The sequence below is a fragment of the Pteropus vampyrus genome, unplaced genomic scaffold (genome assembly GCF_000151845.1).
Source record: "Pteropus vampyrus isolate Shadow unplaced genomic scaffold, Pvam_2.0 Scaffold72, whole genome shotgun sequence".
Taxonomy (NCBI): domain Eukaryota; kingdom Metazoa; phylum Chordata; class Mammalia; order Chiroptera; family Pteropodidae; genus Pteropus; species Pteropus vampyrus.
The window spans coordinates 1,611,399-1,623,513 of record NW_011888853.1 but is presented as its reverse complement, the minus strand read 5'-3'; the positions used below and the strand labels follow the sequence as shown (position 1 = coordinate 1,623,513).

Genomic DNA, 12,115 nt, shown 5'->3' with positions numbered 1-12,115 from the left:
GTGGGTCCAGACTGTCACATAAATCAACCTGCGCTTTATGATGTTAATAAATTCACGGCAAAAATCTGATTTGGAGCCTGGGGCGGCAGGATGATTTAATCTGTTCTCAAGCAAAAGGGAATGTAATTGGAGAAGGCTAAGTACAGATGTTTCAAGTTTTCGGCAGGGCAGCCCCAGGGAGGGTCTGAGCCGCAGGGGGCTGGGCCACCCTGGAGCCCACCCAGCTCTGCCCACCTCAGGGTAGGGCCTCCTGGAAAGAAGCTACAAGGGCAGATGGGGCAGATTTCAGGTGAATGGAAAATGATGACACATGGGTACAAGCTGTGAGAACTGAAAATGTGTGACGAGAGAAAGCAGATCATGGCCAGGTATGTATGACACGGGGTTCTCACAGGCTGGCGCTGCTGGGGGTGAAAGGTGTGGGGTAGTGTTGCCTGTGGACTCCCCATACTCCTGCAAACTCATGTGTCCCTCTGCCCTCCCCCGAGACCACCAGGAGGCCCAGTGCGGCCGCTCTGTTCAAGGTACGAAGCCACTGTGACGCGGGGGGAGGTTGCAGTCCCCTATCCAGGACTGAGCAAGGCACTGAAATCCAGAGGGAGGGGCAGGGCCTGAGACCCCACCCCAGAGAGGCAGCTCCTGGCCAAGCCCCTCTGGGCTCCAGGACGGGTGGGACCAGGCCCGGGGCTGGAGGCAGCCAGGGACCGTCAGGAACGAACCCGAGGTCCTGAAGCAGGAAAAGGCACATTGAAAATGCAGAGTTCATTAGAGTCACCTGTTTCTGAGGACGGCTGTTCCCGCAGACGCATGCATGATTGTGACAGGGAAGGGACCACGAAAAGCTGGCGAGGTGGATGGGAACCTGACTCTCTTTCCATGGGGATGGTGGCCGGTGCCCCATCTCACCCCATGGTGCCCAAGGGACACGGAGTGTGTGAACACTGAGCACCCAGTCTGGCTTGAAAGGGAGCCATCTTTAGTGTTGGAGCAGGGACTAGGGGCAGGTCTGAGCTCTTACAGGTGGGAACCACCAGACCCACTCACCACTACAGGCCAGGGCACTCCCAAGTCATGTGGAGCAGGTAGGAGTAGCTTCCTTCTAGTGGCCCTTATACACTGTCCCCCACACTGCAGGAGGCCCCCAGAGCCCCAGCGGAGCAGTCGGGAGAGCGGAGGATCCCTTTCAGGCGTCACAAACTCCAGGCTTTAAACCGGTGCACGAGCTGCTGTGTCCCATGGAAGGGCTGCTCCTGGCCGCTGTCTCTGAGTCATCATGGGCTCAGGAGCCCGGGAGAGGAGCTGGCGCCCGCAGCAGGGCCCTCGCAGCTCTGGGCCAGGGACCCTAGTGCCAGTTAGCACCTCCTGCTCTTGTCATCGGGGCTGGTCAGGCCCTCCCCGGCAATGCCGAGCCCGGAGGGAAGGTGGACCCAGTCTGTCACGGGCAGGCCCGGTGGGGAGGAGGGTGAGAGCCTGGGATCCGTCCTGAGGTGGCGGCAGCTCCCAGTGGGGCAGACTTCCCAGACAAGGATGTGGGAAGGGGCTGGGAGGGAGAAGGGGGACGTGGTATCTGGTATAAACAGATGCACTGCGTCACCACTGTGCAGGGAGAGGACCGAGCCCCTGGGGATGGGATTAGTGTGTACAGCAGAGAGGTTGAGTCCAGTAACCAGCTCTGGACTCTGGGCGCGACCGGGTGACCCGTTGTGCGCTTGGCCGGCCGGCGGCTGCCCCGGGGGGTGGGGCAGGAGGACCTGCCCTGGTCGCTGAGGTGAGGTGCAGGCTGTGCGGAAGCCCGGGTGGGCGGACGATCCCCAGCTGGAGACGTGCAGGGTCCCCTCCAAGTACCCGGGCCTCGCCTGCACCATGGGGACCTGGGAGGCAACTAGATCTTGGCTCTGTAGGTGGGGAGGGCGGAGCGGGGCCAGGTTGGGGCTCCGACCCCTCGGCAGCAGACACATTCTGCCATCAGAGCTTGGTCTCGCTGAGGACGATGTTGGCCGTGACAAAGATGAAGCAGGAGAAAGCCCAGAGCAGCACGAAGCCCACCCAGAAGGTGTGGCGGAAAGGGGACCTGTGCTTGTTGAGGGTCCCGTGGCCGAAGGCCAGCTGGGTGTCCTTGCGGCAACAGTGCACCAGGAAGGCGGGGATGACGTACTGGATGCCGGTGCCCGCGTAGGCGCCCGTGATGCCCACCAGGGACTCCAGGTCGTGGGTGCAGAAGGCCACCAGCACCGGGGGCATCAGCGTGATGGTGGGGAACACCACGCGGTCCACCACCCAGGGGTACGTGCCCCCCTCGCGGTGGAAGAGCGTCTTCCAGTTGTTGCGCAGCGTCACGGCAATGATGGGGAAGTTGGTGCTGATGGTGAAGACCGGGAAGAGGCCCAGGAAGAAGCGCACGGCGGCCACGCCCACGACGTCACAGCGCGCGAAGTTGAGGGTGTACATGTCCAGCAGGCTGTCGCCGCGGAAGCAGAAGACAGCGGTGAAAGACAGCAGGCCGTAGAAAGCCAGGATCAGCACGTAGTCCAGGAGGACCAGGCGCGTGAGGCGGCGCTTGGAGGTCACCGGCGTGATGAGGGACGGCAGGGAGTGCTGGCACATGAAGGAATAGACGCAGACGCCGAACAGGTTCCGGACCCCGGAGAAGTCAGCCAGGGGCGGGTGCCCCTCCCCCTGCCCGCGCCCGATGCGGACCAGGGCCAGCACGATCATGATGGCGAAAGCTGGAGAACGAGAGGGGCGTCAGGCAGTGGGGAGGGAACGGCTGTCGGCAGTGTCTGGTCTGGGGGCCCCTGCGAGGGACCGGAGCCCCGTGAGCAAGAAATTAAATTTTAATTAAAACCACGTGAAATTCACGTGACACCGACGGCCACATTCTGGGGCAGGTCAGCAGTGGCTACCGATCTCATGGATGACCCTGCAACTCCTCTTCCTGTCCTGTTCACCTCCTCACCCCTAGCAGGTAAGGGACAGTCCTGGGAGGAGCCTGGGCACGATCGGAGGGTGGGGGGCGTTCCTGTCCAGGCGCTACCCAGCTTCCTTATCCGCCCCCTGGGGCGCTCTGGGCGGCAGTGGGTGGGGGAGGATGTCGCTCTGCCAGCTTGCTGGCGGGGAGCAGGCATGGATAGGGGCTCATGTTCTCTCTCTCTCGGTTTGAAAAATGTTTGGGAGGAGGTGTCCTCCTCAGCCAAGGGCCTCCGAGAGGTCACCTGAGGGGAAATGGGAGAGCGCTGGCTGGCAGCCCTGAGCACGAGTGGCACCTGAGGCCTACACTAGGCAGGAGGGCACCGTGGCCACTCGAGGAGGAAATGGCACTGCAAACCAAGGCTGGGGAGGCAAATGGCACATGGCTCTGTTCAGGGCCTGGTGGCACAGGTAGGGGACAAGGAAGCGACTCTGACCTGGGTTTGCTGCAGAGGGGGAAGGGGATCTGTTCCGAGCAAACAGGACTCCAGTCTGGCTGCGCCCAGCAGCCGTTTGCAAGGGCCTCCTCCGGCCGCGTCGCACACCTGGAGCCGGCCCAGGGGCCAGCGCTCCAGCGTAAGCCCCCTTCAGACAGACACACTTATGGGTCTGGCTGACTCTCCCCAATCCTTCAGGTAAAGCCCATGATGACACTTGCCATTTCTTGAGGAGTGACACAGGCAAACATGAAGGAGCAGTGGGTTGGAAGAGGCCAGCTAGCTGCCAGCTGGCCCCTCAGAGGCTCAGGGCACCTCCCCAGTGGGAGGCTGGGGGTCTCCTCACTGTCCCCTCCAGGCCACATGTCACTCCCTGGCTCTCTTCTCCTGGGACTCACAAGAAGCCAGACTGTCTTCCCACAATGACAATTGGGAGTGGGATCGATGAGACCATCATCTATTACTTTTAATCAGAGCTGCCTGACACCGTCGGGGACAGGAGGAGAGGAGGGGGCGGGCGAACAGGCCTGTGAAAATTGCCAATAAAGAAGATGATTTGTTTCTGACTCTCCAGCCCGCCCCAGTCCCTGCCTCTCCTGACTCCGAGGGCCTCATGACTCTTGCTGCCCCAGGGACATCACAAATCTTCCCAGCTCTGGTCAGTCAAGGGGAAAGCGGCCACCCAGTTCCTCGCTTTAGGTCTCAGCTCAGGAGCTGCCTCTGGCTTAACCCTCTAGTGGGGGTAGGGGGTGTGTGACAGGACACCCGTGGGGCCTCCCTGCCCCCTCCGGGAGCCCAGGACCCCAGAGCCTGGCCCGTCAGATTTCTGGGGGTGGGTGCAGGAGGGGTGTGCAGGGCAGAGATATGTTGGAAAAGCCGTACCACAGGGAGTGTGCTGGGCAGGATGTGAGGCAGAAGGCACGCCGGGGAAAGGCTGGAAGGCGTGGGGAAAGGGTCCCCTGTGCCAGGGTGTCTGTCCTGGGCCAGAAAGGGTTACGAAGCAGAGCTGAGTGGGTAGGGTGACTATAGCTGGAAGACTGGGGGCCTGGGGCTGCCTGGTGATTAGCTATTCAAGAAGCTACAGCTGACGGTTCTGCCACCATAGGCAGGGCACCGGGGTCAAGGCAAAGGGATGGCCGCTGAAAGGCAAGATTCAAATCCTGCTATGTCTCTACCATCTCGGAGTATCACCTCATGACCTGGCACTACCCCTGGCCCAGGCCAGCACAGACTCTGAGAGGGGCGGGTGGAGAACTCCTCGTGTCTCTTGTTGGCCTTGGCCTAGGGGCTGTGGGTGTGGGGGGCATACAGGAAGGCTGTTGGGATGTGAGCACCTCCTAACCGCTGCTCTCTCTGGCCGGGGTGCTGGCTAGCGCCTGTCTGCTCACCTTCCTCCTCAGCCCTAAATCTCTAAGAGGTTGTAAGAAACACAGGCAGAAACTGGCTTGTGGGCAGTCTAGGTAGCCATGACTGGGGGCTCTGCTTATTGTGAATAAACCAGTTTATGAAACAGGTTTCTAAAGACGTGAGACTGATTTTTTAAAGCATGCATGCCCCCCGCCCCTCAAGAATGTACACCTATAATAGGGGTCCGCTGTGGTTGATAAGAAACTTTATCTCACAGTCTTCCTGCTGCAATTAATTTTACCACATACCGCTACCACCTAGATTAGCCACGCATCTTGTTCTCTTAATCAAATCAAGTCTATTTGCAGAACAACAGGTCTACCTTCCAGGGCTGGCTGTCCAGGAATTCCGATGCCAGAAACTCTTGGGAGGTGATTCCAGGAGCGTTAAAAACAGACAGCTTCATGGGGTTGCAGCTCCTCAATAATCGCTAACCTTGAGAGTAGGTTCTCCAGGCCAGGGGCCCTTTGGTCTCCACCCCCCAATACTTTGAGGTCATAGGGCGGGTGCTGGGCTCTGCTCTCTGGCGTGGAGAGGGAGGGGAAAATGTTCCAACCTGGTCCCCAACTCAGCAAGTTCAAAAGGGACACCCAAAACACCGTGCTGCAAGGGAGGGGAGCAGGAGGGCCGGGTGTGGGCAGCCCTAGCCTTGAGGGGTCCTGGAACTAGAGAGTAAGGATGAGCTCCCCCATGCCACCTGGCCCCTGCCCTTGTGACCACACTCCTTTGCCTCGGCCCTTCCTTCCCCTGGCTGCTAGATGAGCAAGTTCACCTGCCATCTTCTAGATTGATTGTCCCATCCCTGGGAGATAGCTGCTCCGAAAACTCATTAGGTCTGGTAATAAATCAAGATGAAACCAAGATGATAGGCTGTGAGCGACAGGCGTTGCCAGGACGCCCGGCAGGGAGCAGGACCCCGAGTGCACACGCTGACGCCGAGGGCTGGTGCTGACGGCTCTCGCCCACCTGGCTAAGGCAGTGTGGGAGGCGGAAGTGGACACCGAGGTGGACAGAGCAGTGAGCGCTCTCTGACATCCTGGTGACCAGGGCCTGTAGTCTCCCAAAGGCAAGGCTGGCCTCGGCTTCTGTCTGGCCCTCACGAGCCAGGCTCAGAGGACCCATGAGATGGCCGAGGGTCACGGTCCACATCCACCCACATTCTGCACCGAAAGTCATGTTCCAAGGGGTGCAGTGAGTTGCTGGGGAGGATGGGGGGCAGGAGAGGTGAGGGCCTGACACATGTCACATGAGGAATGAATGTCGGGCGTTGGAGGTTGCAGCTGCAAGGTGATGAAACGGGACAGGAAATGTCTCTTTTAATATCTGAAGTAACAGCCCATAAAAAAATGACTGCACTTGTTTTGTGTAACTTATGGGCTCAACTGGGACCATTCATTCATTCATTCATTCAACAAAGTTGTGCCGCGTGCCCGCTGTCGGCCGGCACTATTCTGGGCATCTGGGGGTGGCGCACTGGCTAAAGCGATACAGTCCCGGCCTTCTGGAGCCTGCCGTCCAGTGGGACTAGCGGGAGGTGACAGGATACAGATTACAACAAAAGAAAGAACTGATTACGGCCGCGTTAGCTGCCGGGGCAGATGGTGAGATCTTTGGAGGTGTCCAAGCCCGAGGGCAGAAGACTCCTGGGGGGTCACAGGGGGAATCAGCCATCGGAACCTGATTTGGAAGAACCCATCAGGCTGTCCCACTCTGCAAGCCTGTGGCTGCCACACTTCCTCTCGGCGAAGGAGGGATGCGCTGCAGGCCCCGGGGGGGCTGGGGTGTGGGGGGGGACCCACAGCACGAGCGTCGCTCTGTCTCCAGGCGCCTGGCCCAGCCCGTGACTTGGCCTGAAGAGGTGTGCTGCTTTCGCAGGCTTGTTCTGACGGCTGCTCTGAGTTCGGTGAGCTGGCTTCACCACATCCATTCCCCGTGAGCCGCAGCCTGCTCCCTACTCTCCCGCACATCTGACTCCTTGGGAGGGAGACACAGGAACCAAAGGCAAGTCCTCATCTTAGTACAAACCCTGAGCCCTGAGCAGACAGCTTCAAGAAGACATCTCCCTTCCCTTTCTGAGGTCAGGTGAAAAGTAAAATCTATGCCAGGAGTGACCCGACCATCTGAAGGACCTGGACGGCTCATGTTCTTCCAGCTGAGGCGCGTCCAGTTAATGGGCGTCAGGACAGGCCACGGACAGGTCACTGGTCCACGTCAATATCAGCTCTGTCATGGGGGATATCGGCAACGGCAAGTGTGACAGTCAAGGTAATATTTTATACCAAGATGTGTTCTCCTAACATTTAACGAGTCATCAATTAGGCTCTTAAAGCGGTCGGGAGTGGCCTCCCGCCCTCCTGCCTTCTTCTGCCAGGAAGAGCTGGGTAAGGAGCCCTGGCCAGGAGCTGTCTTGCCTCAGATATGTCTGTCTGTCCTCAAGGCCTCTCTCCTTTGCAGAGTAGGGCAGGTGAGCCAACACCCTTCGAACTACTACCAGAGGGCAAAGGAGGTCCCGATTTAAAAGGGGGTGAACGTGAAAAAAAAAAACCAAACCAAAAAACAAATCTGGCAGCACTCAGTCTCTCCTGGTTCCCTCCGTCCCTGAATACCCCGGCTCTCCCCGACCGCTCACCCTGGGGCCTCGTGAGTGAAGCCGTAAGCGGGCCAAGACCTCATGCGAGTCGGAGCTGACTTGTTTGTGGGGCCAGGTGGAGGACGAGCAGGGGCCTGAGGTCAGGCCCAAAGCTCTGATGCTCGCTTCCGGGAAGTCCACCCAGCAGCCCAGTTTACCTCTCCGGGTGGAGGCAGAAGTCAGAGCTGCCAGTGGCCAGCTCCGCCCGCCATGCGCTAAACCATCCTTGGGTCAGCTCAGAAGTGCCGGCCTGCACTGGGGGAGGAGCAGGCAGCACATGGAGTGGCCAGCTGGCACCACGGTGGCCACGAAGCCATGGTGCTCAGAGCGGGGGTGAGAACTAGGCAGGGCTCCGCCTTCCCTACAAATTCTGGGGTCTGTGTGGGGCTGGCATGGGCTGAGGACATCTCAGGCACCACCTGAGTTGGGGAGCGTGGAGCAAGGCGCTCCCAGCCTGCAGGGGGGCAGGGCAGAGCCCTCCCAGGAGCCTGCCGCCTCTCCCGCATTAAGCTCTCACTATGAATGTGTGACGATGGGACACGCAATCCCTCAGGACGGTTTTAAGGTTTTGCTCATTCTCCAAGACTGGCTGTGGAATGGGTACCACTGGGCATGCCGGAAAGCTCCCAGTGAAGCCGAGGGGCTCTGCCGGAGAAGCACTGAGAGGCGTGTACGGCTGTGAAGCCATGAACCACACGTGGCTACTGAGCTCCTGAACGTGGCTGGTCTAAACCGATGTGCTCAAGTGTGGAGCACACTGGATTTCAGACTCAGTGTGAAAAGGAATGTAAAAAAGCTCATTCGTTATTTTTTCATATTGACTACGTGTTGAAGAGGTCTATTAGGAATATTAGGTTGCATACACATTATGAAATTTTTAGACATGGCTGCCACAAAATGAAAAATGCCCCAGGTGGTTTGCGTTGTATTTCGAGTGGGCAATGTGGGTTTACTGTGACCATGTGCGTTGCGAAGATGTGTGTGTGTGCGCGTGTGTGCGTGCGTGTGTGTGCGTGTGCGCGTGTGCGTCTGTGAAGTACCTGACCTGTCAGGAATTTGAGAGATTTCTGCGTCCTGCCCCCGACCTCAGCCCAGGTCTCCTAACTGTGACCTGAGCTACAGGAGCGCTGAAGGCCTAGGGCTAAGGTGTGACACCGCACTCATCCTTCCTGCAAAGCTAAAGGACAAATCGGCTCTGAGTCCCCCTGGGCTGTGACCACCAAGGTGGCCTGTCCTGCAGAGGGGAGGCACTGGCTGGGCCTGCGGGTCCTTTGGGAGTGGCCTATGGTCCTGGGTCACTGAGTCAAGGGACACCTTGGTAAAGGCCTGAGCTAGAACAGAGTTCCTGGAACCCTGGAGGAGGGCTCTGCCCGATGGCCTGTGCCCCTGAGGCCTTGTCCCCAGCGCCACTTGCCACCTTTGCAGGTGCTGGAAGAGTAAGGAATATAGCTGTTAGCGAGGAGGAGGTGGATACGTCCATGAAGGTGAGGGGTGCACAACTATGCAGAGCCACGACTCTAAGAGCTCGGGGTGAAGCCTACAACTCCCCCAGGCAGCAGCCCCAGGCCCTTCCCACACGCTGCACGGTGTCTTGCCTTGAAAGGACTGCCTCCTGGGAAGCTACCCCTTCGACTCTGACCACTGGCCCCAGGTGCCCCGAGGCTGTGGTTGGCCCTAGCCTGGGCTGCCCCAAACACCTTGCTGTTCTCCCAGCCCCGTAAGTGGCTCGGGCTGTGATGCGTGTGAAGTGGCACCACACATTACGGCAGCTGTTGGGAGGACGGCATTCTCTTCTCCAAGCAGAGACTCCATATGCCAGAGCTAATGATAATGGATGGCCATGCTATGCCCATCCCGCTTGGGCACCAGTGCTCCGGGCAGGGAGCTGGATCCTGGGGAGGGTCTGGTGCCAGCCTCCTCCTCCACCACTCGCTGCCCTCCGAGGGTGCCGGTGCATGGGGCTGTCTCTGCCTAGGCTGGGTTGTCAGAGCTCTGCTGGGCCCCCTGGGATTCAGGAGGGCTGGGAGTGGCTGATGGGGCAACAGTGGCCTGAGCCGAGAGCCATTGAAGACCAAGCAGCTTCTTGGCCCTGAAAGCAGGAACAGGTGACTGGGCAACTGTCCCTTAAACAACAGGACCAACTGTGAACAGAGAACCACTCGGCAGGCTCACGAGACCCACGGGGCCGGGGGTGTGAGTGGGAGCTCAGCCCAGGAAGCAGGCAGAGGGCGGGAAGCCGCTGCTTTCCTCTGAGCAAGCTCAAGTTCCCAGTGACACTGGGTTCAACTCCTCACTCTGCCACTTAGCTTTGCGATCTCGGGGCGGATGATCACGGGGCACTCCGAGGATGAGAAGATGATGCAGCGAAGCACTCAGGCTGCGCCTGACCCACAGCAAGTGCTCAGAAACACGTAAATGCCGCTCTTACCATCGCGGAAACCCTGAGCGCCCCGGTCCCAGGCATGCAGGACACCCTGCCCACCCTCAGGTCTCGTCTAACTCCCGCTGCTCCAAGGAGGGTACCGGGGTCATACCAGTGACCCCGCCGTCATGACTCTTCCCGGGAATGTCCCCTGCTTCCATCTCGGGCCAAGGTGTTAACTAATCTTTAGGGCTCTGGGGTGCGGGGTGGGGCCAGGAGGACCCCATACAGGCTGCTCACTCCCGCTCCGTGAACCAGAACAACCCTCAGCTCTTCGCCACGTATGGCCACACGAAGCCAAGCCGTCCTCATCACTCTGTCCTACGGGGGGGCTCTGGCTGCGTGCGCTCTCTCTCTACTGGGCTGAGTGACACAGCAAAGAAATTTTGTTTGGGTTCTTTGTGGCTCCAGTTGGTTCGCCCTTCCCCAGTTGTCACCTTCCCGCCTTCCCACAGGCCTTCCACGTCCCGAGACGACAGGACATACTCGCCCCTGCCTGGGAGGCATTCCCTTTGGGAAAAACGAGACGCCCCCTGCCTCTCAAAGTGTCTCGACAGGACATACTCGCCCCTGGCTGGGAGGCATTCCCTTTGGGAAAAACGAGACGCCCCCTGCATAGACGTGCCTGCCTCTCAAAGTGTCTCGGCCCGGGGTCAGCTTTATCTGGGTCCAGGAAGACATTCTGTGACTGCTGGTCTTGCCTGTAACGACTCACACAAATCACTTGGGTTTCTGCTTGGGGGGTGGGAATTTAAAGCCAATCTGACTACGTTCCCACGCTAGGTCAGCCCCTGTCGTTTCTGGAGGATCCCGTCTCTGTCCTCCTCCTCGTCATCAGCACAGAAGCAGAAGAGAAGGATGTTTAAATAATCGAGTTAAGACTGAGGTTCGACTCCGTGGCTAAATTATTTATCCCAAAGGACGCAGAGCAGAGCCTTCCACTTTCCAAGTGTGTCAGGGGGAGGAGGTTGCTGATAAAAGGCAGGCGTGTGAGTCTCTGAAGCAATCAAGTCTTAAGCAGGAAACCGAGCCCAGGCCTCTTCGTCCTTCAACTTTGCCACACCCTCGAAGTGTGGCACGTGGCGCCCGGGAGTGTCGGGCCTCCATTTTTCATTCTTAAGCTGTCAGAGCCAGCTCAGTCTGTAATCGCTGGGAAGGCCGAGCCGAGGGACCTATGGCTGCTGGCTGCCTAATCTCCCCGGAGCCTGGACCGTAAAACTCGGGCGCTGTCACCGTACCCGAAGGCCATCAGCTCTTTCCTCTTGTTATGAACTGACTCTTCCCCCCCCAGTTCTTATGCTGAAGCCCTGACCCCCAGTGAGACTGTATCTGGAGATGGAGCCTAGACGGAGGTAAGAAAGGTGGAATGAGGTCATAGGCGTGGGCCCCGATCTTACGAGGAATGGACGCCAGCGCCCGCCCTGCACACACGGGCTGTGAGGACGCAGCGAGGTGGCGTCTACGAGCTGGGAAGAAAGCTCGCGCCAGCACCAGCCCCGAACGCAGCTCGGTCCTGGGCTTCCAGCCTCCAGAACCGAGAGAAGGTAAACTGCTGCTGTGTACGCCGCCTGGCCTGTGGTCTGCGGCAGTGGCCGAGGCGAGGCAGCTCTTAAGTAACAGCCGCATCAAAGAGCAAGGTGGTGTGGGGACGGGGCACTTGGAGCCCCCTGGTCTGGATGTAAATTCCCAAGCCTGAGGGCCATGCCCGCTCCGCTGTCGTATGTGGCTGCCTGACTCTGCGCCCAGGCTGAGGTCGCCCTGGCCCAAGGGAAGCCGCCACCTTTGCAGAGGCACCTGTAACCATCGTCGGTCAGACACCTCGCCCTGCTGACCACCAGCTACTCGGGCTTTATCTTCCCTTCCCTTGTCGCTGTCCAGGCAGCTGGCCTGCCAACCTCCCGGGGGAGCAGGAGTCCTTGTCGATGGCCGGGTCAGCGCACGGGTCAGCGCACATTTCAGCCACATGCAGAGCAGAGCTGCAGCCGCAAGAGCAACGGCCTTGCTCCAGGCCAGGCCGGGCTCTGAGGTCAGTCCTGCTGCTAAGGAAAGGGGTAATTCGGTGGCATGTGGCCGGCTCTTTAGCAAACTTTAATTAAGTCTCCACTCTACTCTAAGAGCCTTAAGGCAGAAACCCTGGGCTGCACTCCTTTAAACTGATCTCTGCGTTTGCAGAGAGAACTTTCAGAAAACCAAGAATAAAATTAAGACCAAAACATACACATAAAGGTTTTCCAGGATTCCCTCCACTGGCTG

At 59.0% G+C, this 12,115-nt stretch overlaps 1 protein-coding gene across 1 annotated transcript in view; it reads right to left on the bottom strand.

Moving 5' to 3' along the window:
* Nucleotides 1–64: 64 nt before the first annotated feature.
* Nucleotides 65–12,115, bottom strand: part of TMEM104 (transmembrane protein 104) — an 18,618-nt gene continuing 6,567 nt past the window's right edge. Inside the window, exon 3 of the mRNA XM_023531613.1 lies at nucleotides 65–2,726. Coding sequence (XP_023387381.1) covers nucleotides 1,966–2,726 — 761 coding nt within the window. The 3' untranslated portion in view covers nucleotides 65–1,965. The remainder of the gene's footprint in view (nucleotides 2,727–12,115) is intronic.